Source organism: Mauremys reevesii, linkage group 1 (genome assembly GCF_016161935.1).
Source record: "Mauremys reevesii isolate NIE-2019 linkage group 1, ASM1616193v1, whole genome shotgun sequence".
NCBI lineage: Eukaryota > Metazoa > Chordata > Testudines > Geoemydidae > Mauremys > Mauremys reevesii.
The window spans coordinates 305,457,185-305,478,710 of NC_052623.1; the positions used below are offsets into that span (position 1 = coordinate 305,457,185).

General features: G+C 42.5%; 1 protein-coding gene across 1 annotated transcript in view; it reads left to right on the forward strand.

The window, feature by feature from the left end:
- The first annotated feature begins 4,095 nt into the window (after nt 1-4,095).
- Nucleotides 4,096-21,526, forward strand: part of ADAMTS20 (ADAM metallopeptidase with thrombospondin type 1 motif 20) — a 165,366-nt gene continuing 147,935 nt past the window's right edge. Inside the window, exons 1-2 of the mRNA XM_039511994.1 lie at nt 4,096-4,510; nt 5,703-6,049. Coding sequence (XP_039367928.1) covers nt 4,420-4,510; nt 5,703-6,049 — 438 coding nt within the window. The 5' untranslated portion in view covers nt 4,096-4,419. The remainder of the gene's footprint in view (nt 4,511-5,702; nt 6,050-21,526) is intronic.

A 21,526-nucleotide genomic window follows, 5' to 3' on the forward strand; every position in this document is an offset into this window, starting at 1 on the left:
GCCCAGTGAGGAGTGGGGTCTCAGGGCTTCAGTCCCACCAGGCACGCCTGCTGGGGCTCAGGGCTTCAGCAGGAGCAGAGCAGAAGCCCCAAGCTCTGGCAAGTGCTTCCTACAGGGCAGAAGCCCCGAACTCCAGCAGAGATACCCCAGCTCTCAACTTCAGAAGATTATCAGATGTGGCTCGGAGGGTCAATAAGTTTGGCCACCCTGGTATAGAAAATCAAAACTGAGTTTCGCTTTTGATTTTATGACTCTTCAGCTGCGTGATTTTTTTCACCTTCCATAAGCACACTTTGTTAATCACATTTGATCTTGTTCTTTATTGACAAAATGGGAATATCTTTTCATTAATCTCTGTAGCCTTGTCTCCACTGGAGCATTTCAGTGGTGCTGGCACCACTGCAACCCCAACGCAGCATGCATCTACACAAAGAAGCAGTTGCAACAATGCATAGGCATCCACACCATCATTGTGTGCAAGTGCAATTGCTCTGAGCAATGTTAATCACTGTCTCATCCTCCACCATTTGATTCTGTAATGCTGAAGTGCCACTCTAATGTTCTGTTAGATCTCCAAGTGAATTGCCACAATGCTTCTGTGGTTACAAGTGCTATATGATCATTGGATCTATAAATAAGGGAATACTGAGTAGGAGTAGAGAGGTTATATTTGTACTAGCAGCAAAGAATCCTGTGGCACCTTATAGACTAACAGACGTTTTGCAGCATGAGCTTTCGTGGGTGAATACCCACTTCTTCGGATGCAAGTGTATATTACTTATATTGGTACTGTATTTGGTACAGTACCTCTGTATTTGGTACTGGTACAACTAGTGCTGGGATACTGTATCTATTTCTGGGGTCCATAATTCAAGAAGGATGTTGAAAAATTGGAGATGATTCATAGAAGAGCCAAGAGAATGATAAAAGGATTAGGAAACATGCCTTATAGTGAGCGAAACAAGGAGTTCAATATATTTAGTTTTTTAAAGAGAAGGTTAGGGAGTGACTTGCTCCTTGCTCCTGAGAATTGATAAAGAGAACACAGAAAAGGGTTGCTGGTAAATAGTTTCTCTTTCTCACCCTCCCTCCTTTTCTCCAGCTCTCATCCCTATTCCTTCTTGCATGCTGTTCGTACACTTGTAACAGTGTTCCTCTCCTTGCTGCCAAATTACCCTCTTTTCAAATGCTACATTAAAAACTTATTTTCCACAAAGGACGTAGTCCGTAATAATTGTAATTGACCTTCATATTTTTGTGTGTCTGTGCTGCTTAGAAATGGGATAGGGAAGGTGTACTATATGCTCACAAGCTCCAGGGGCCTCCTGTCACCAAGCAATGGTTAAATATTTTTTAATCTCTAAGAAAAATCCCAGGCAAAAATTGTCAAACTGGAGTTGAGGGTACAAAAGCTGGATACTGAAAGCCAAGGTTACAATAGACAGAACCATTAGAAAGTAACAAAATGCACAGTTAAGGTCACCATCCTAAACAATCTTACTCTGCCCCTGTATCAGAATGTCTTTAGAAGAAATAAATACCAGGAGCTACCATCCACTATTGCTTAATTGCATCAATTACTCTAAATACTGAGCACTTATCCAGCTGTACCACTGAATGCTTGTGGATAGATCACCGTTACAGCATTTAAACTGAAAAATACCACTCTTTACAAATTACAGTGAACTATACCCACTTTCTTGAAGACCATACCCAGTCATTCAAGAGAGACTTTTACCCCCCAAATTGAGCAAATTCAATATAATCATTCAGGAAAAGCTGCTCAATGTATACAGGTTTTCAACTGTAAAAGTGTTATTTTACTGCACCACATAGCATGGATATATAGACACTGTGGAGATACAAACATCTTAAAGATTTCAGTGAAAAATAGGTAGTGTACATGCAAGGTTGCAGAGTGGAAGAGGATCACCCTTACACATCATAGACATAAACAAGACCAAGCCAAGTACTTTAGGTTTCTTCAGCTTCACTGACAACTAAGGAAACAATGTGGATTTAAAGAAAGTGATTCTTGTGTCTGGCCAAGCTGAGCTCAGCACAAGACCTGCAGTACGGACAAAGGTAATTTTATGCCACTTTTCTGATTCCCTGATTCTGGGGCTGACCAGTGGCTGGTTTGGCCCCAAACCAGGGGTTGGACGGGACCTCAGGAAGTCATCTAGTCCAACCCCCTGCTCAAAGCAGGACCAATCCCCAACATAAGTTAGAGCAGTCCTGAAGTTGCTCCAATTTAAACCCAACTACCTATAGCCTAAAGGAGCCATTCTGGCAGCAAGTTTGTGTGGTGGTGGTGGTGGATGTATACTAGCTCCAGGCTGCCTGTGGACATTCTGCTCAGTATTGCTAATGCTACCATTTATTTATTTATTTATTTAGAGTGAGTGAGTGAGTGAAGGGATTTTGGCTTGGCTGGAGCTGAGTCTGGCCATGAGCGAGCAGCTCTAGCTCTCTAATGCATTTGAGGCCTGCTTTGGCGGGAGGAAGACCCCTTTGATTTGCTGCCTGCCTCCTGGTCGGTCCTCTGGGGCAGAGAAACCAGAGCTGCTATAGGAAGAGCTCCCTCCTGCCTCTCCCCCCAGCTACCTGACGTTGTTCTCACAGGAGGGAGCAGAAATAGCTCAGCAGCTCAGAACAGCTCCTGCTCCCTCCTTCTACTCCCTCCTGTGAGCAGTTGATATGGTTCCTCTACTCCTTCCCCCTGCAACACCAAACTTGGGAAGGAGTGGGTGTGTGTGAGTGAAAATCCCATGGAGCTATACCCCCCTAACCTGGAAGGGAAGAGGGGACCCTGCTACAACTTTCCTCTTCCAAGCCTGGAAGAGGGAGGGTGTGAAGAACCCCAGGAAAAGCAAGGGTAAGGGTGGAGGGGATGAAATGTTGGAGGGTTGGGGGGCTGTGTAGGAGTAGAACTGATGGGGGATGGGGGCTAAAGTGATGTGGGGCTGAGGCAGTATTGATTTGGAGGTTCGGAGCAAACATAATTGGGGAGCAGAAGTGGGGATGAGAACTATTGCAGTGGGGGCCAGAATTACCTTGGCCACTAAATTTGGGATCGTGGGCAACACTAATTCTCTCTCTCTCACACGCGCGCAGGCAGGCAGGCAGGCAGGGGTGGTAAAAAAAATCAAGACACCAACCCCTCCCCCCAGTATGATCTTTTAAAAAAACTTCATGTTTTAGGGTGTCTGATTTATGATCTCTTGAGGGGGTCCAATTCACAATTTTTGATTTCTTGAGGTTGGCAATACTACACTTCTTCTTATTGCCAGATTACTATCCTTCAAATACCTCCTTAAAAACGTTTCCATAAAGCTAGTAATTTGGACCATAATCATTATGTGATTGATCTAGTGCTTTCCTGAATAGTTGGTTAAAGATTTTTATGACAAGTGCTCCCAAACAGCAACCTAAAGGCGACAGAAAACCAAGTCCATGATATTTACAGCCACAGGCTACAAACTTCTTAAAATCCTTATTAGGCCCCCCCTTTAAACAAAATCCTTAACCAAAATGGCTCCATTTTACACTTAATGTGCAATGGGTAGAAGGGCAGTGTGGGAAGTGGGCAGAATTAAGGTTTTTAGGTGACCATTTCTATGTATTTCCATGCTTAATGGAGCTCGTTTTCTTTGAGCATAAACGTTGAACTTCCAGGCTTTTCAAGCGTTTGTGTTTTGTAGACGAGGACAATGAGCTCTAAGTACATTTCTTATTGACAAATATTTCCAGGCTTACCCCTAGAGTCACAGAAAGTTTTGGGTGAGGATTGTGTATTTGGTTGGCGAGGGCATGGAAGCACGTTGAGATTAACTCTTATGTGTAGATTTCTGTAGTTGGGAGTGATTATTATTACTCATTACACTTTGCGATGCCTGGTTGTGTCAGAAAGCAAGTGTGTGTGTGTGTGAGAGAGAGAGAGATGCCTGGTTGTATCAGAAAGCGTGTGTGTGTGTGTGTGTGAGAGAGAGAGAGATGGAGTGGCTGCAGTGAGCCGGCTCCACTCATTGGCCAGGTCCCTGCCCCAAGGGGGCGGGCAGTCCCTTTGATCGGGGGTCCTGGGATGGCCACGGACTGAGTGAAGCTGGCATGCTGCTCCTCGCTTCCCCACAGGCTGCGGGAGGAGGGGAGGAACCGCCCTCGCCCACCCCGGCGCGGAGAGCGAATGGCAGAGTTCAGGCGTGGGGAGCCGGGCGGGGGCTGCGGAGCGGGCAGCCTGCTGAAGGAGTAGCGGGGAAGCCGGGAAAGGAAGAGACAACGCAGGGGACAAGGGTGGGCGCCAGGAATATGAAAGAGCCGAGCCGTGCGGGGTCGGCCCAGCCCGGTGGCGGCGGCGGCTGCTGAAGCGGGCGCTGCTGCTGGAGGGAGCAGCGGCGGGGGGCGCCCCCGGCGTGAGCCATGCGGGTTGCGAAGTGGCTAGCGGGGCTGCTGTGCCCGCTCTCCCTTCTCGTCACCGGGTCCTGGGAAGTCCGGTTGCGCCCCTCACAAGGTAAACAGGCGGCAACAAAGGAGGCTGGGCTCGGCCCCGGGCGGCGGGGCTTCCCCGGGCAGCTGGAGGTGACACCGAGCGCGGTGCTTTCGAGGAACGCGGAGCCCGGGTGGGGGGCGCGCCCACGCGGAGGGAAATCTAGGCACCGCCGCCTCCCCGCAGATGCTGCCATACGGTACTACACATTCACTCCCACTCCGGTTTGTACCACTCTCACCCCCCACCCCCCAACTCCAGTTACACACCCCGCACAAACACACACGGACATGCACGCCACACTCACACGCATCGCCCCCAGCCAAGCACCGGGCCCTGGCACGTGCTGAACACAAACCCACAGACCCGCTCCCTCCTTCCCCCTACTTACAAACGGGGGTGAAATCCCGGCTCCCCCTGACATCAGCGGCACCATCCCAGCGCTTGTCGGGGGGGGGGCAGATTTCAGCCCCCGTTTGTAAGTGGGGGGAAGGAGGGAGGGGTCTGGGGTGTGTGGTGTTCAGCACGTGCCAGGGTCCCGGTGCTTGTGGGGGGGGGGCGATGCGTGTGGAGTGCATATTCGTGTGTGTTTGTGCGGTGTGTGTGTAACTGGAGTTAGGTGTGTGTGTGAGAGTGGTGCAAAACAGTGGGAGTGAATGTGTAGTGCCTTATGTCAGTGGGGTGCATCTGTGGGGAGGCTGTGGTGCTTAGGTTGGCGGGGTGGGTGAATAGGGACTGTGTGGCATAGGGTATGTGAGTAGGGATGGGGAGGCAGGCTGAGTGTGGTGTATACCCCCCACATATACTGTATGTGAATGGCTCTGACTTGTGCCTCTGCTTTTACCATGGCCATGTCAATGGAAAGGAGGCATGTAGGGCAGTCTTCAGTCTCCTGCTAAGCATGTTGGTGGTGCACACAGTGTGTGGGGGTGTTGAGGGCTGTGTGGGGGGCGGGTTGTGTGTACCACTGTGGGAGCTGGTACTTGCAGTATGTATGAGTGTTTGGAGTGGAGACACAACATGTATGAGTGTTTGGAGAAGAGACACAGGAGGAATTCCTTTGGAGACCCAAAGTCTCCTTCCTGACCCATGTCTCCTCAAGTAAGGCAGCTGCATGCTAGACTACACTGTACTGGGTAGTGGGCAAATTTTGGATAAAAGTATGGCTCATTTCCACACTATTTGGTAAGGATGAGTCTCTTTCTTTCTGTTGCAGAGACCTTAGTGAAGCAACTCTCTTCCTACGAGATAGTCACACCTACCCGAGTGAATGAATTTGGAGAAGTTTTCCCTCACACACATCACTTCAGGAGGAGGAAAAGGAGCTTGGAGGCACCCGGGGAGCCTGCTGCTTTCAGGACACATTACCAGCTCAATGCTTATGGGCAGCTCTTCCAACTGAACTTGAGCACTGATGCAGGATTCATTGCTGCTCATTATAAAGTGATGCATGTGGGGTCCGCACAGGAGCAGCCCTCCTCTGACTTGCGCCACTGCTTCTACCGGGGGCATGTCAATGCACAGGAGACACATACGGCTGTCTTCAGCCTCTGTGGTGGCCTGGTAAGCATGTTGGTTATTTCTTCCTATTCTCCTTCATTCATATCTTTCCCTATTTGAAAGAGGCTCCTTTGCAGCAGAGCTAAGTCTGAAATTCTCAAGCACTATTCGAGGTAGCTGGTCATGCCAGGAGTAAGGGTAGGTGTTGGCAGTTGTGCTGAATTGATGATTCTTTTTTGGTGGGCTATAGACATGCCATTTTCATAAGATCTGCTACTGGCATATAGTAAGATTGTTTGGTATGGCATTTTAACACAGAAAAAACTGCCTCAGAAACACAATAAACCAGTGTTTTGATTAAGTGATGCTGTAAATCACCATTAAATATTATATATGTACAGACGGGTAAGAAGTCAGGAAAGTGATGTGGGGTCCTGGGATAGCCAGGGAAAGGCTAGTGCCTGTACTATTTCTTCCGCTGCTTCCACAAATGCTGTAGGAAGAGAAGGTGCAGAAGAGGAACTCTCAGTGTTCCCTGTGCCACAATCATCCAAATCTTCTGCATTGACTCATGTTAGGCTGATCATGCTTCAATTGAAGTAAATGAAAAACCTCCTGTTGACATCAGGGAGAACAGGATTAGGCCATGTATAAACTGAGCTAGTGAGAGCCATAAAGCTAAGTAGATTTGTTTTATTTACTCTTCTGACTCCCACCCTTGGCTACAAAATATGAGCACTGGCCTTTTCCTCTTTATTTACAAAACACAAACAATGCAACACTCTTTGAAGATGTACACTGGCTTCTTCTTTTGCCACTTCTATCAATTCCTTGTTTTTTCAGTGCGATAATACTGCTTTATATTAAAACGAGGATGACATTATAAAGCAGTTATTTATGTTATCCTGTCAAACATTTGTTATTTTATAGATCAAGCATTCTAAACTTCTAATGATAAAATTGTATCACAGAGTATATTTTTGTTTTAGTTAAACCAAACCAAAACAAAAAAAACCACCCCACTTAAAACATATTGCAGCTGTGGTAAAGGAGCAAGGGCTTGTCTACACATACAACACTACAGTGGTGTGCTGCTCTTTAGAGAAGACACTACCTCTGCCGACAAGAGGGATTCTCCCATCAGCATAGGTATTCCACCTCCCTGAGAGGCGGTTTAACTGAGGTGTTCAGGGGTATGGATTTTTTTACACCCCTGAGTGATGCAGTTATACCAACCTAATTTCCAACTGTAGACTATGCTGTAGAGTGAAAGCTGTTATGTTCATTAGACCTGCCATCCAAGCACAATGTTGTAAAACATTTCCCTTTAAAAATACTATTGTGTAGTTGTTGCTATGTTAATTTAGGACTAGATTGTGTACAGGCTTGGTCCCGTGCAGCCATGCAAGGAAGTAAAAGGAGTAAGGCTTTTAGGTCTGGGTATTGGGGAAGAACAAGGGCTGCATACCCTATACTCTTCCTTATGAGCACTTGAGCGAGGAAGATGCAGAAAATAGAGCAGAGTTAGCTGGATGTGAGTGGTGGGATTATGCAGCAATTTACAAAAGGCTGACAAATAACATACTGCCTTCTGCGACGGTGTTAATGGGGGAACCCCAGAGGTAATTGTACTTCATAGGGGTGTCTTTGCTCAATTCCTTCCAAGTGCTCCTTTTGGGATAGTGTAACTATGTGCTATCCTATACTCAGACCCGAGCCTGCAGACTCATTCTGGCGTAAGACATTGACTATTTGAGCTGAAAAAGTAAACAGTCCAGACCTGAGACTGTGCATATCCAATCTTGCATTTGAAGCATCCCTAATAAATACTGATATACATCATAAAAAAAGAAAACACATCTCAACCCAAAACCCTACCAAAACAAAACACTATACTGCACATACACTTCTCCCCCTTGGGAGAAGATAAGAAAGAAGAAATGAGCCACATGTGTGAGATGTTCATCATGTTTAACGTTTTATTGAAAGGTGCTCAGATTAGATTGGTATAATAAACTACAGCGAATAGATCTTTCTCCTTTTACAGGTTTCATTATCTAGGAACTCCCATTCCATGTAAAGCAGTTTTTCACTACTTGAAGGGACATGACCAACCTGAAAGGCACAACTATCTGAAATATTTGTACCTATTGTACTTATTGGAACTGAAAGAAGTTAGTGTAAAATATTTTTCTCAGTTTTTTAGTTTATTTGCATTGTATATTCAACAGCCAGTCTGTGTCATGTATAGTTTTAAATGGGACTAATCATGGAGAAAGTAAGTAAGGATACTGTAAGGATAGTAAAATCTAGCTCTTAGTTATTTTATAACCCTTTATTGTAATTATATTGGGTCACTCCCATCTCTTAGTGGGACCAATTTTCTCCCTGTTAAACTCAGTTACTTGAGCCTGGCATGTGGAAGTGAAGAGTGGGGGAGGATTTCCCTCATTGCAATTCCCAAGAAATCAGAAGTGAGTGAAGTTTGAGAGGCTGTTTTGAGCCAAGTGATGACAATTATGTTCTCCAGTTTCGTATCTTTCAGGGGAACTGCTATGGACCAATGCTGTAAAAGTTAAGGGGAAAAATAGGACTTAAAATGCTACAGGAAAATTAAAAATAATGTTTTAGAAATTGCTCTGAAGATATATACAAGTGTATCCGGGAGTGATCAGAAGTTTAGTTGGTAAACCAGGTACTCAATACCCAATTAATCTCTTTGGCGTCTTTCTCCACTTCCCTGACTTCATCCACAGCCTTCACTACTGCCTCCTAAGTTCCTACCCTCTTCCTGTTTGCATCCTTGACTCCAGTCATCCTCTCAAGCTTCTGCTGCTCTCTCTGACCTCAGTGTAAGCATGTATGGCTGCACAGTACTCAGAGAACATTGCTTAAAGGCTGTTGACAAATTGTATGCACTTTTGATGTGTTACATGGCAGAGCTTTCACTAGGTTGAGGGATGCAAATGGCAGGGGGAGGTTAAGAGGTTATTAGGGAGCTTGTAATAATTGCAGGGGGGAACCTATAATTAGGAAAGTTGGGGATGCAGTCAAAGGCAGGAGGTTAAGTGGGCTCACAGTTGGACTTCTGATCACTTGCAAGCAGACAGTTTACATCTTTTGAGTGATTTCTAAAATTTCAAACTTTATTTTTGTAAGTTCTATTTCTTTGTTTTTGTTTTTACTTTTACTACATTAGTCAATTTTAGCTTCCTATCAGAGTGGGAAACAAAGTCTCCTATGGATGTCATTGGCTACATGTGGACCAAAGTGGCCTCTCAAACACTATTCAGACAGGAGAAACAAAAGAGGTAAAACATTCATTTAATTTTATAGGTTGATTGAGAAATACAGGGAAATACTATTGAAAAGAATATTCCAATATAGTAGATGACACAGTTATTTAATAATCATGACTGGAGTGAGTCTTCAATTCAAGGTAGCCCCTACCTAAAGAAAAAGTGAGAATTAAAAAAATATTAAACTATTTAATGCTGTAGAAACAGTAGGCTCAGCCCCTTGAGGAGCATTGTGTTGTTCTTGAGACAGACACAGGGATGTGTTGTTGGACTCTGGAGAGATATAAACCATGTTTTCTGCAGCTGGAAGGATGGCTTGGCCAACCTTTTGCCAAATGTTATCCCTTTCTTTCATTGCTGCAGAGGACTCCAGGTCTAGCATGGTTCTACTGTGGAGTTGCATGTGTGGGAAGGGAGTGTGTGTAGGAGTACGTGGAGCCTTTTTGCAGGTGCAGTCCTTGTATGTAGTACAGATTCCAGCTTGACAAGAGATCCCATAGTCTCAGCAGAGTTTGGGTGTGGCATGAGGCCACTGGATCTTCTGTTACATGAAGTACAGAAAAACAGAACTGGTAAGGGCTAAAGCAGTGTCAGGAGTGTAATAGTTTTCAGAGTAACTCAATTGTCACCTCTGTGGCTTAAGCAGAGAATTTTTTTCAGCCCCTTTTTGTAACACTCCTCTTCTCCACACTAAGCCTGGCTATTCTGATTTCGGGGGAGTGGGGAGAATTTGGGCCTAAGTATTGATCTCCAGAACTTCCTCAGTGCAAGAGGTTTTGTTTGTTTTGTTTTAATATGGGTCAGTGGATCACCTTTCTGGGGATTCTGAAAACAATTGTATCTGCTATTAAGTAGGAGTGTAGTAGCTTCTTTTCAAGAAAAGTAAACAGTCCTGGAATTTGTTTTACTGAAGTGTTATTTTTAATTATACTTGGTTAAAAATTGGATGGCTGCCACAAACTGGTACTAACATATGCCAGTGGTTAGACTCATCTGGAATTACATTATATAGCTAACAGCCCAATGGTATTTGTTTTTCCTCTCTTTAATGTAGTTAAAGTACAACAGTACTAGTGAATTAGAATACATTGGTTTTTCAAAGAAAACTTTTACAGTGCTTGTCACTGGATGCTAAATTTTCCTTTTAGGTAACATTTAATTTTAACTAACAGGCTAGGCTGTCTGTTGAAAATAGTTACTTCCTTACTCTGAAGACGAGATCAGTGTGCAGAAGCTCAGTTAAGCATATAATGTACACGAGCATCAGTATTATATCAGATGGGGAAAGGATAGGGAAAATGTTACAAACTGTCAACAATTGACAAACAATCACTCTTTGGACAAATTTAATTGCTGCTGACATACACTTAAACATTCTGGGTTAAGGAATCCTCTATTCTGGTAGATGAAGCTGTAACCTCAAATCTCCATAATATGTTACTGAAATACTTCAGTACTACTAGTATTGTTACCCCTCACCAACACAAACTGGCATAAGAGACAAGAATTTACTCACTGAGTAAAACTTAAGTATTGTTATGTTTATATGTAAGCAAAAAGGACAGGACAGGAATCTGTTCAAACTCTCCAGACATTCAGTGCAATGAGAGAGAACTGAGAGTTGTGTGCTTTATTTTTTCACTTGGATTTTTCAGCTGATTTTTTCTCTGCTATTTTCTCCCTGATTCTCATGGTTTTGTCTTTTGTGCTCTCGCTTTTCCTTTCTTCAGCATGATTTCTCACCAACACTACTTCTCACATACTTTGGCCTGGTTCCTGTTAACTTTCCCTCACTGTCCATTCTTATAGACAAGGCCAATCTCTAACTAAATGGGTTTTGCATATGTCACACTTGAACAGGCATTTGTAACTAAGAGAATACAGTATTTTATTGTCAGCACAGTCTCGAGGCTCCTCAGTCTCACTTTGCCTGTCATAGAATGAACAGCACAAATGTTTAAGCTCTCACTTTTGCTTTACGATCTTTTGTTAGGCTTCCCCCCCCCTTCCCCCCTTTCCAAGTCTAGTCCGGCATTCTACCTAAGGGGACATTTTAAATGTGTGAAATAGAAGAGTATGGAAAATTATTAAGTGATCTTTATGGCCATATCATGTGAGCATGTCTAACAGGATCTCTCTGCCTCTCATGTCAAAACTCTCAATCATTGTGTATAATGGCTTCTGAGTGATCAAATGTATCTGCCTCAACTGCAATCAAGGAAGAGCAACCACCAACAGTTGAAGAACCAACAACTCATAGGAACCTGGGACTCTAAAGTGAGACATGCTTTTGGAGGCATGACTTTCTCCTCTTTTTTTCCCAGAGTTGTCTTTTGATAGTTCAAGCCTTTGGTGCCCAGAATGCAGGTGGGCTATCTCTTCTCTGTCACTAACAAGAAAAAGATTTATTGTTAAAGCCACCTCAGTCTTGCTAGTCAAAGCTAAAATAGTGCCCACTCCTGTCCTATCTCTTCTTAAATAATATAGGTCTCACTTCCAACGACTCAGTTCAGAGAAGCTAGGCTTCTGTTATCCCAGTTATTTAAGACAAACCTCATGTGTCCCCAAGTGCTTCACGTAATATGGATTTATCTGAACCTGATTTTTTTGAAGAGGACTCCTGTTCAGATTAGGTATTTTTCCTATCAGAATATACCTATCTTATACCAAAATATCTCTAAACTCTTAGTACAATGAATTCTTAGTACAAAATTGTACTTGATAATAGGTGGGTTGCATCTAGTTCTTGTTTCACCCTCATGGATATAAGCTAACGTTTTAGAAAGTAAAGTTGTGGACTCCTTACCCTAAAGTAGATGCCATCATTGCAAATTGCTCCAGAAAATTCTCTCTCTTCTGACTGAGGGGAATGTCACACTCCAAACACTCTAGGACAAACATGGACGTACTCTCTGCAGAGATCCTATGAATTCTACTGTCACTGTTTATTCACCAGTTTCATGCAAGCACAACTTTGACTATGTATTGTTGAGCTTTCACCTCCGTATGTGACCCCTCTGAAAGTACACAGAGGGATTTCCACATACATCTTATATTGTATCATGACACACATATTTATTTGGATTTGGACACCTATCCCAGGCTCTAAGTGCATTGACAAATCATTGTATAAACAGTTCATAACAAAAACAACAAGAGCAGAACAGCAGCAAACCTCATCAGCCAGTCAGCAGAAAACAAAACTTCTCCACTTCGGTTTTCCCCAAACTCCACACACCTTCTGCTCTCCCCAGACACACATGCAAATAGATAGGCTTTTAAGCATGCTCCAAAAGTCAGCAAATTCTGGCAGCTGTTATTATTTCAAACTATGAGCTGTGTGTGTGGGAGTGAATTCTATATCTGAGGGTCCCTCACAGAAAATGACCTGTCTGCAGTCCCGCTCTCTTACAAACTAAAGGAATTTCAGCCTGAGTGCTGCAGGTGATCTCAACTGCAGCATTTTCACACAGAAGAGATGCTGTCTCTCATATAGGCAGGTCCCAAATCTTTTAAGGCTTATAGGACTAAACTAACACCTTACGTTTCACCTGCAAATCAACTAGTAGCCAATAGATATCACAGAGGGTTGGTCTCATCTGCTCTTGGGGAGAGAGCCGCTTATTAAGCAGTCTGTAACACATACTTCACTCACTTTAGTTTCTAATCAATTTCAAATGTAGCCTTATGTAAAGTGTATTGCACAAGACCGATGTAATGGTGATAGAGGTAGGATTATGGTAGCAAGGTCTGTAACTGTGAGAAGAGGTCACAATCTCCTGACTCACTGTATATTGAAAAAAGCAGTCCTAGTCACCACTGCTGTTTGATCATCTAAAAACAACTGAAAAGCTACCAGGACCTCAGAATTATGTACTTGAGTGACAAGGGGTGGATACACATCCTATGTGACATCCCAAGCAAAGGGATCAATATAATCTTTGTCATATCTTCTGGTTACTTTGCCAAGTTTATCATCGTCATCTCAATTTTATTAGTTTTGAACCACAACCAATTTGTGCTCCATGACACAATCTCTACCAGATACTGGGGGGAGATACTTAATCATGGGTCTCACAAACTGAAGATATAAAACTGGTTGTGATCAGCATAATAAGACTTTAGAATCCAGTTCTTCTCACTAACTCTCCTAATAGTCCCATAGACAATGAACAGAAGAAAGCTCTCCAACTGTTAGCCATCAGGATAGGGCTGTCTTTCTGTGTCCATCTTCATCTAGTGTGAATGAGAAGTGCCTCCACACCGATCCAGGAAGTTCTTGTTAAACTGTATTTGGGATATTTGAGTTGGTGACAGTTTAAGTATTTTTGAAGGACAAAAGACAGGGGTATAAGTTCCATCAAAACATGTTGTTGAAATGGATCAGAGTGTGTATCAGTGATTCTTATAAGGTTACTTTTGGGTTTATGGCTCATTCCACATGAAGCAGCACCACCTCCTGATGTGGGAGAGAAAAATAATATCATGGTGTGTATCTTGTTATATTTGACACACAAGTGCATCTGAACTAAAACTGAAAATGGAAACTGATCTCCATTTGCTTGTAAATGCCACTAAATAGCAAAAGAACTAGCTGATTTGCTGTCAGGCTTACTACTTTGATAACTTCTTGTTCTGGTTTGAGTTGGGCAGTTGTGTCCCATACTGTACTTTGGAAAGTTTGAGGAAGAAGGTGATTATATGTATGTACTCACCGAAGTGCTACATAGGGCGTTAACCATGCCTGGCACTCTTCTTCAGGTGTTTAAACTTTCCCTGTGTCCTTGCTGGCCTATCCCAACTTCCTTTCAGAACCATTTTGTGGAAGAGACCCTGGGTTTCCTCACTTTTCACAGACTGCTCCAGTAGTTATTTCTCTTCTGTCTCAGCCTTCCTTAAGATCTTAAGAGTTTTGTTCATCTTGTATCTAACAGTGCTTGTTTACAAGCAAACAGTTATCTATCATCATTCCAGATATCTTAAACAGAACAAATTTTATTTGGCATGGAATTGAAAATAAATAAAAAATCAAAATAATAAAATGTAAGTCCATACAAAAGATTAAAATAACTAGACTAATACTATTGTAGAACTCGTTAGCTAGGCTCTGCATTTAAATACAAAATATGAGTTAAGCCAATGGTTTTCACCCTGTGGTTCGCGGACCCCTAGGGTGAAACTAAACTTAAGACTATGTCTAAGATTTCCAAAGAGGGCCATTAAAATTTTTTTAGGCATCCACAAATCAAAAAAGGTTGAAAACTACTGAGTTAAGCTATATAAAAACCTTATGTGCTAATAAGACCTTTCATCTCAGCTTCCAAGCTGATAGCTTCCTCAGAGGCCTGTCCTGTCCTTTTTCTTTGCAAGTTTGTATGATATGATACAGCAAAATGTATGCAAGATCAATCTCTCTCTCTCTCTCTCTCAGCGTAGTTGATATATCTTTGAGCCCATTTATGTTGCAAATGCAACCAATTTACAAAACCTGATTACAGTGCTCTTGTCTTCAAACCTAGTTACAATGTGGCTGCTATTTATACTGTAGATGTGTTAAAACTTCAGACATGTGAAAGGTTATGTTAACTGTTCCATGTCCCAAGCTTTAGCATGATTGTGCAATATGGTTATCATCTACACTGCTAATTGCAAAAATGTTGTAACTAGGTTGTCTTGAGTTGGCTGTATTTGAAGTGTAAATAGATTCTTGTGTAACTAGCACCCCTTTGTTGATAGTCCTTTATATCTGTATGGTAAGAAACCAAGTGTTAAAAATTAGCATATTGATCACTACCTCATCAATTAGCTTAAAAGTTAATATACATTGAATTAACTCAAATTTAGTTAAACATTATATTGTGAAGTGTTAACATATTTGATTATATTGTTTATTCTTTGTCTTATGATACACCAACTTATAAGGGCCTCCTAATTTGCACGGTTCTGTTTATATATTGTTTCATTTAATTATATATTATTTTAAAAAGAGTTTGTCTATTTCAGGCATATGCAACTACCAATTAACTCAGTAAGATTTAAGCTTGTGTAAATATGGGGAGAATTTGACTCCATGGTATGTAATTGGGTTTGAGGCAATCATTGATAGAGTCCGGTAAATTACTCTAAAGAGCTATGTGGCAGATTCAGTTTGTTTCAAATTAAATTGAAGTCTTATCTTTGAGTGTTAAACAAGTTTATTATTTTTTGTTTTTTATATAATATTTAATAGTCTTTACCATTCCATTGGGAAGTGCTGAGAAATATAGTAATTATGTTTTTAAATTAATAAATAATAATGTTGAAATCCCATTTAAAATAAAGCAATTGTTCAGAATAGCATGAGTATTAGGAAAATGACTTACTGTATGCTATTTTGGTTAGACTGAAAAATATGCAGTTTCCTTAAATATTTTACAGAGTTTTTATAGGTTATTCAGGTATTGGTATATATTGCTGTGAATTTCCCATGCCTTATTTCTATTTAATGTGAAAGGTGTTTATGCATGTGCATTATAATACTCAGTAATATTGATCTTTGTGATAATTCATATGAGCTGACACTTGAGTTGGCCGCTTCAATTTAGTTGACATAATATATAAACAACTTTGTTCAGACAATTGCACTTATAGATGAGATTATTTATTTGAGTGGTTTAATGGCCATATTTAAGGAAAAGCTTAATGCTGTTTAAACTAAGTTAGTCAGTGTTTAATCAGCAGATGAATTAAATTTTCCTCTCCTGTCCAATCATACACAAATTTCCAAGTGCACAAAATATCTACGACATAGAACTTTAAAACTGTTTATGCATTAATGGGAATAAAGATCACCTTATGTTGCATAATGTGACCAAGTAACTTTTTATCTTTGTGTGTTGAGTGGTCCTTACGAGACTTCTAAATATTGTCATATTTGTGTGTGGCTCATTCTCAAGTAGTAACAAATAGAGCTGGTCGAAAAGTGGAGAGGGGAAATTTTGAAAAAAAATCCCCCTCTTTTTTAAATTTCAATATTTAATTGAAATTTGAAACAGTTTGAACAGGTTTATAGTTGATCAAAAAAGGGAAAAAATGAGTAAAAAAATTGTTGAAGCATATCCTGTTTGATGAAATTTTGAATTTTAAAAATCAATCTTAAAATTCAAAAAATTTCTGCCACCTCTAGTAACAAGGAACAGAAACATATGTAGCAAACTTTTTCCTGTTTCTAGTTGAACTAACCTGGGCGTAGGCAGTTCCAAATTAGAGTGACTGAGGGGTAGAAATATAGATTCTTAGCTTTTATTTATTTCACTGGGATTTAAGAACAAATAACAAGACAAGCTCCCCTGTCCTAGAAAGTCTTATAGACTCAATTTACAATGAAAATGTGCTATAGTGTACAGTACATCTTCCCGTGTAACACACATGAATATTGTTTTCCCACATAAACTAAATATCACAACTTTCTGGCAACACAGGATGCAAATCGCATATTAAACTGTAGTTTCTGAATTCCACAACTTAATAACAGACATTCCTATTAGGATATGTTTGTCATTCTTTTGTATGCGTTATGGTACTTTTGGTAAGATTGGAACATTTGGACATATTTCCAATGTATTTCACCAGTTGAGTGGGAACTTTCTGCAGCAATTACAGTTACAGTACCTGAGAGAATAGTCAATTCAGTACAAGTCAGCTTTCCAAAGATAGTATTAATATCTCATAATGAAGATTCACAAAAGTTGGATATGTTAGATCATCCAGTCTGTCTTGCAAATGAAAGATTGTTCCTTGCAGTATAGTTTTAGTGTTTTGTCCAGTTCATTTTTAACTGTCCAAATGGATGGCTTCCATCAGTTCTCCTAATACCCCCATTGGATTGTTTTGGCAATTTGAGCTCTTGATGAATATCAGTTTATGGGCTTAGTACTTGTGACGGGTTGGATCACAGAACCCTCCCAGGGAGCTGCCACCTGATGTGCCCAGACTACTTTTACCCCTGCTTTCCCTGCCAGCTCAGGACTCTAGCACCCTATCTTGCGAGCCAGACAATCCCGTCTGCTCCAACACAGACCCAGGGTCTGAATTACTTGTCCCAAAGCTGCAGGTTTATCTGAAAGCAGCTAACAGAAGTGTTCCTGTCTTTAACACTCAGATGCCCAACTCCCAATGGGGTCTAAACCCAAATAAATCTGTTTTACCCTGTGTCACGGAGTCCCTGGGCGATGCTCTGGAACTGCTCCCCACAAATCCAGTCAGGACTTTGGGGAGCCTCCTCTCCCTTGGAGCAGACTGTCTTCAGGGCAAGAAGCTCACACGGCTTCACCTCCTGGGTCTCTCCTTGGAGCATTCAGCATATGCCCCTCTGTGCGCTTCCCACAGTGAGTCCGCCTAGGTGGGGTCCTGGGGAAGCCAGAGGGTCCTGCACGCACCACCGCCTTGCTTTGCAGTCAGACATGACTCTTAGCCAGCCAGTAAAACAGAGGTTTATTAGATGACAGGAACACAGTCTAAAACAGAGCTTGTAGGTACAGAGAACGGGACCCCTCAGCCGGGTCCATTCTGGGGCCCAGCGAGGCAGATAACCCCATCTGCACTCACTCGTCCCCAGCCAGCCCCAAACTGAAACCCCTTCCAGCCCCTCGTTTCTGGCCTTTGTCTCTTTCCCAGGCCAGGAGGTCACCTGATCTTTGTTCTCCCACACCTTTGGCATCCCCTTGCAGAGGGGAAGGGCAAGGGCCATTAGTTGCCATGGAGACAGAGTGTCGGCCAGAAACTGATGCACCCACACAGTATTCAGAGGAAATATTAAGAACAATCCCACTTCGTCACTCCCTGTATAAGCTTTATACAGGGTAAACTCATAAATTGTTCGCCCTCTATAACACTGATAGAGAGGTGCACAGTTGTTTGCTCTACCAGGTATTAATACATACTCTGAGTTAATAAGTAAAAAGTGATTTTTATTAAATACAGAAAGTAGGATTTAAGTGATTCCAAGTAGTAACAGACAGAACAAAGTAAGTCACCGAACAAAATAAAATAAAATGCACAAATCTATGTCTAATCAAACTGAATACAGATAATCTCACCCTCAGAGATGCTTCAGTAAGTTTTTTCCTCAGACTGGACACCTTCCAAGCCTGGGCACAATTCTTTCCCCAGGTACAGCTCTTGTTCCAGCTCAGGTGGTAGCTGGATTCTTCATGATGGCTCCTACCTCCCCTTTGTTCTGTTCCACCCCTTTATATATCTTTTGCATAAGATGGGAATCCTTTGTCCCTCTCTGGGTTCCCACCCCCTCCTTCTCAATGGAAAGACACCAGGTTAAAGATGGATTCCAGTTCAGGTGACATGATCACATGTCACTGCAAGACTTCATTGCCCACTTGCCAGCACACACTTATACAGGAAGACTTACAAGTAAAACACACCCATCTGCAGACAATTGTTCTGGTTAATGGGAGTCATCAAGATTTCAAACCACCATTAATGGACCACACTTTGCATAATTACAATAGGCTCTCAGAGTTTATATTTCATATTTCTAGTTTCAGATACAAGAGTGGTACATTTATACAAATAGGATGATCACACTCAGTAGATTATAAGCTTTGTAATGATACTTTACAAGAGACCTTTTGCATGATGCATATTCCAGTTACATTATATTCTCTCATTTACATATTTTTATAAAACCATATAGACTGCAACGTCACAGTACTATCTTTTGATTTTAACATTTTCCACACGTTGTTAGAAGTACATGGAACTGTCTGCTTTATCTTGTGCATTGTTCTTAGGTGGAATTCATTTGGCTATCCAGAGTCAATTTTGGTAGGCCTGTTCACTTTTGAGAGCAGATAGAAGCAGCACAAATTTTTTTCTTTGCTGGATGCAAGGATGTTTTGCTGTGAAACAGGTCCATGATGTGGGACAGTCCGTTGCCTCTTTTGAGAGCAGCATCCATATTCTTCACAACAGTCGCCATATACGGATTTTCTAAATTTTGAGGATTTTTCCTTCCTGTCTCTCCAGCCTTACTACTTACTCCCACCTGCCACCCTCATTTGCCTCAAGATAAAAACTGCAAAATTTGAACCTGCCAGCTGGATCGCCTCTCATTGGGTCACTGAATGTCTGTGCCTAAACTATCTTTCCCTTTTTCTCTATTCCTCCGAGTCAAACTATTAACTTTTTACCACCAGAGCCTTCCAGTGCAGACTGCTAATGATAAGGCAGAGTGTTGTTAATAATTATAGAGACTCAAAAAGGGTACTCATTATTTGTCAGGCACCAGGGGTCCTGAAGTCAGGCCTGTAGGGTTGCCAAGCAGGAGCCTTATTCTTTGCATCACCATGCTGCAAAGCCATATAGGGAAACTGTAGCTGATATCTCGCAAGCAGAGGTTACATCCACTGACTCAGAGGAATCAGTTGACTAGCAGCCAGCTGCTGATTGGTCCCTCCTAGCATAAAGCTTCCTTTCCTTCACCCCATCCTGTGAGCCCCCCCATGTGGGTAGAGCAGAGATGGGAAGAGGTGGAGCCTCGGGGGAAGAGACTGAGCAGGACCGGGGTAGAGCGCTGACAGGGCCACAGCCGGAGTGCCCACCCTTTTGGCGGTGGTGCTCCAAAGGCATTGGGCCAGCTGTTTGGGGAGGCTTAGGCCTTGGCTACACTTGAGAGTTACAGCGTTGGTGGTGGCTTTACAGCACTGTAACTCACTCCCCGTCCACACTGGCAAGGCACATAGAGCACTGTATCTCCCTGGCTACAGCGCTGCATGTACTCCACCTCGATGAGAGGAATAAAGAGAATAGCGCTGCTGCAGCGCTGGGGTGCCAGTGAAAACAGGGAATAATCTTACTACGCTGTAACTGACCTCCGGAAGCTTCCCATAATGCTTTTAAGTAAAGATAACTCTCTTTGTTTTGTTGTGATGCCTCTGTTTGTTTTGTTGTGAACTCTGGGCTCCCAGAGCTGCTTATCAAAAAAACAAACACAGCTACTGTTTGCTGTGAATGAGCAAACAGGCAGGGGGCTCCCTTTGGAAGGCCCACAGCTAGTGTTTGCTTGAAGAGAGGGGAAGGGAGGTGGCTTGAGGAGAGAAGCAGCACAGCGGGAGGGAGGGGTCTGTTTCGGGGAGGCTGCTTATCTGGTCTGTGAGGGAAAAAAACAAAGAGGGCTATTTGCTATCAGTGAATGAGAGAGGGGTGGGGGAGGGGGTCGGAACTTGCAAGGCAGCTGCTGACAGAGTGTCGGCTCCAAAAATCCACTCTCTCTCCCCCATGCTCCCTGTCACACTCCACTCCACCCTTTTGAAAAGCATGTTGCAGCCACTTGAACGTTGGGATAGCTGCCCATAATGCACCTCTCCCAATGTCGCTGCAGATGCTGCAAATGTGGCCACGACAGTGTGCTGGTAGCTGTCAGTGTGGCCAGACTGCAGCGCTTTCCCTACTCAGCTGTATGAAGACAGGTTTAACTCGCAGTGCTGTACAGCTGCAAGTGTAGCCATACCCTTAGTCTTCCCTGGCCTCTTATACCCGCTGCCTATGTTGCCATGTCCCTAGGTAAGTTGTTCCAATGGCTAATTCCCTTCACTGTTAAAGATTTGTGCCTTATTTCTGGTCTCAATTTATTTAGCTTCAGCTTTCAGCTACTGGATCTTGTTATGGCCTTTACTGCTAGATTAAAGAGCCATCTACTGTCAGAAATCTCTACTCTATGTAGATATTTGTGGGTTATGATCAGGTCACCTCTTAATCTTCTCTTGGATAAACTAAATACATTCAGCTTCTTAAGTCCAAGGTGTGTCTTCCTGAACTCTCCTGTCCTTGTAGCTCTTTTCTGAAGCCTTTTCAGCATTTCAGTTTGGAAACTTTAAGATTAATTTCATGTTTCTGTAGCCTCTGCTGCTATACTTGCCCATGTGTTTTCAAAGGTGCCATTAAACACCAGGTTGTAACACGTGTATGCATATATACCTCATCCATAAATTCTGTAAGGTTTTCTTAATTTCTTCCATTACTCTTGGAGGGTAGCAAGTATGTTAGTTAAGCCTAATGGAATTTTAAACCATTCAAACAGACCCAATATAGTAGACAGAATTGTTCATCCATGTAACCTAAATGTATTTTTCTTTTGATTTAATACAGACAATTGCCTAACTCATGCAGAACATCTGTGGAATGGGTTGTTTGTCTGATGTGGATTTTCAGTTAAATTAACGCTAGTCCAGCAGGTGGGTGAGGT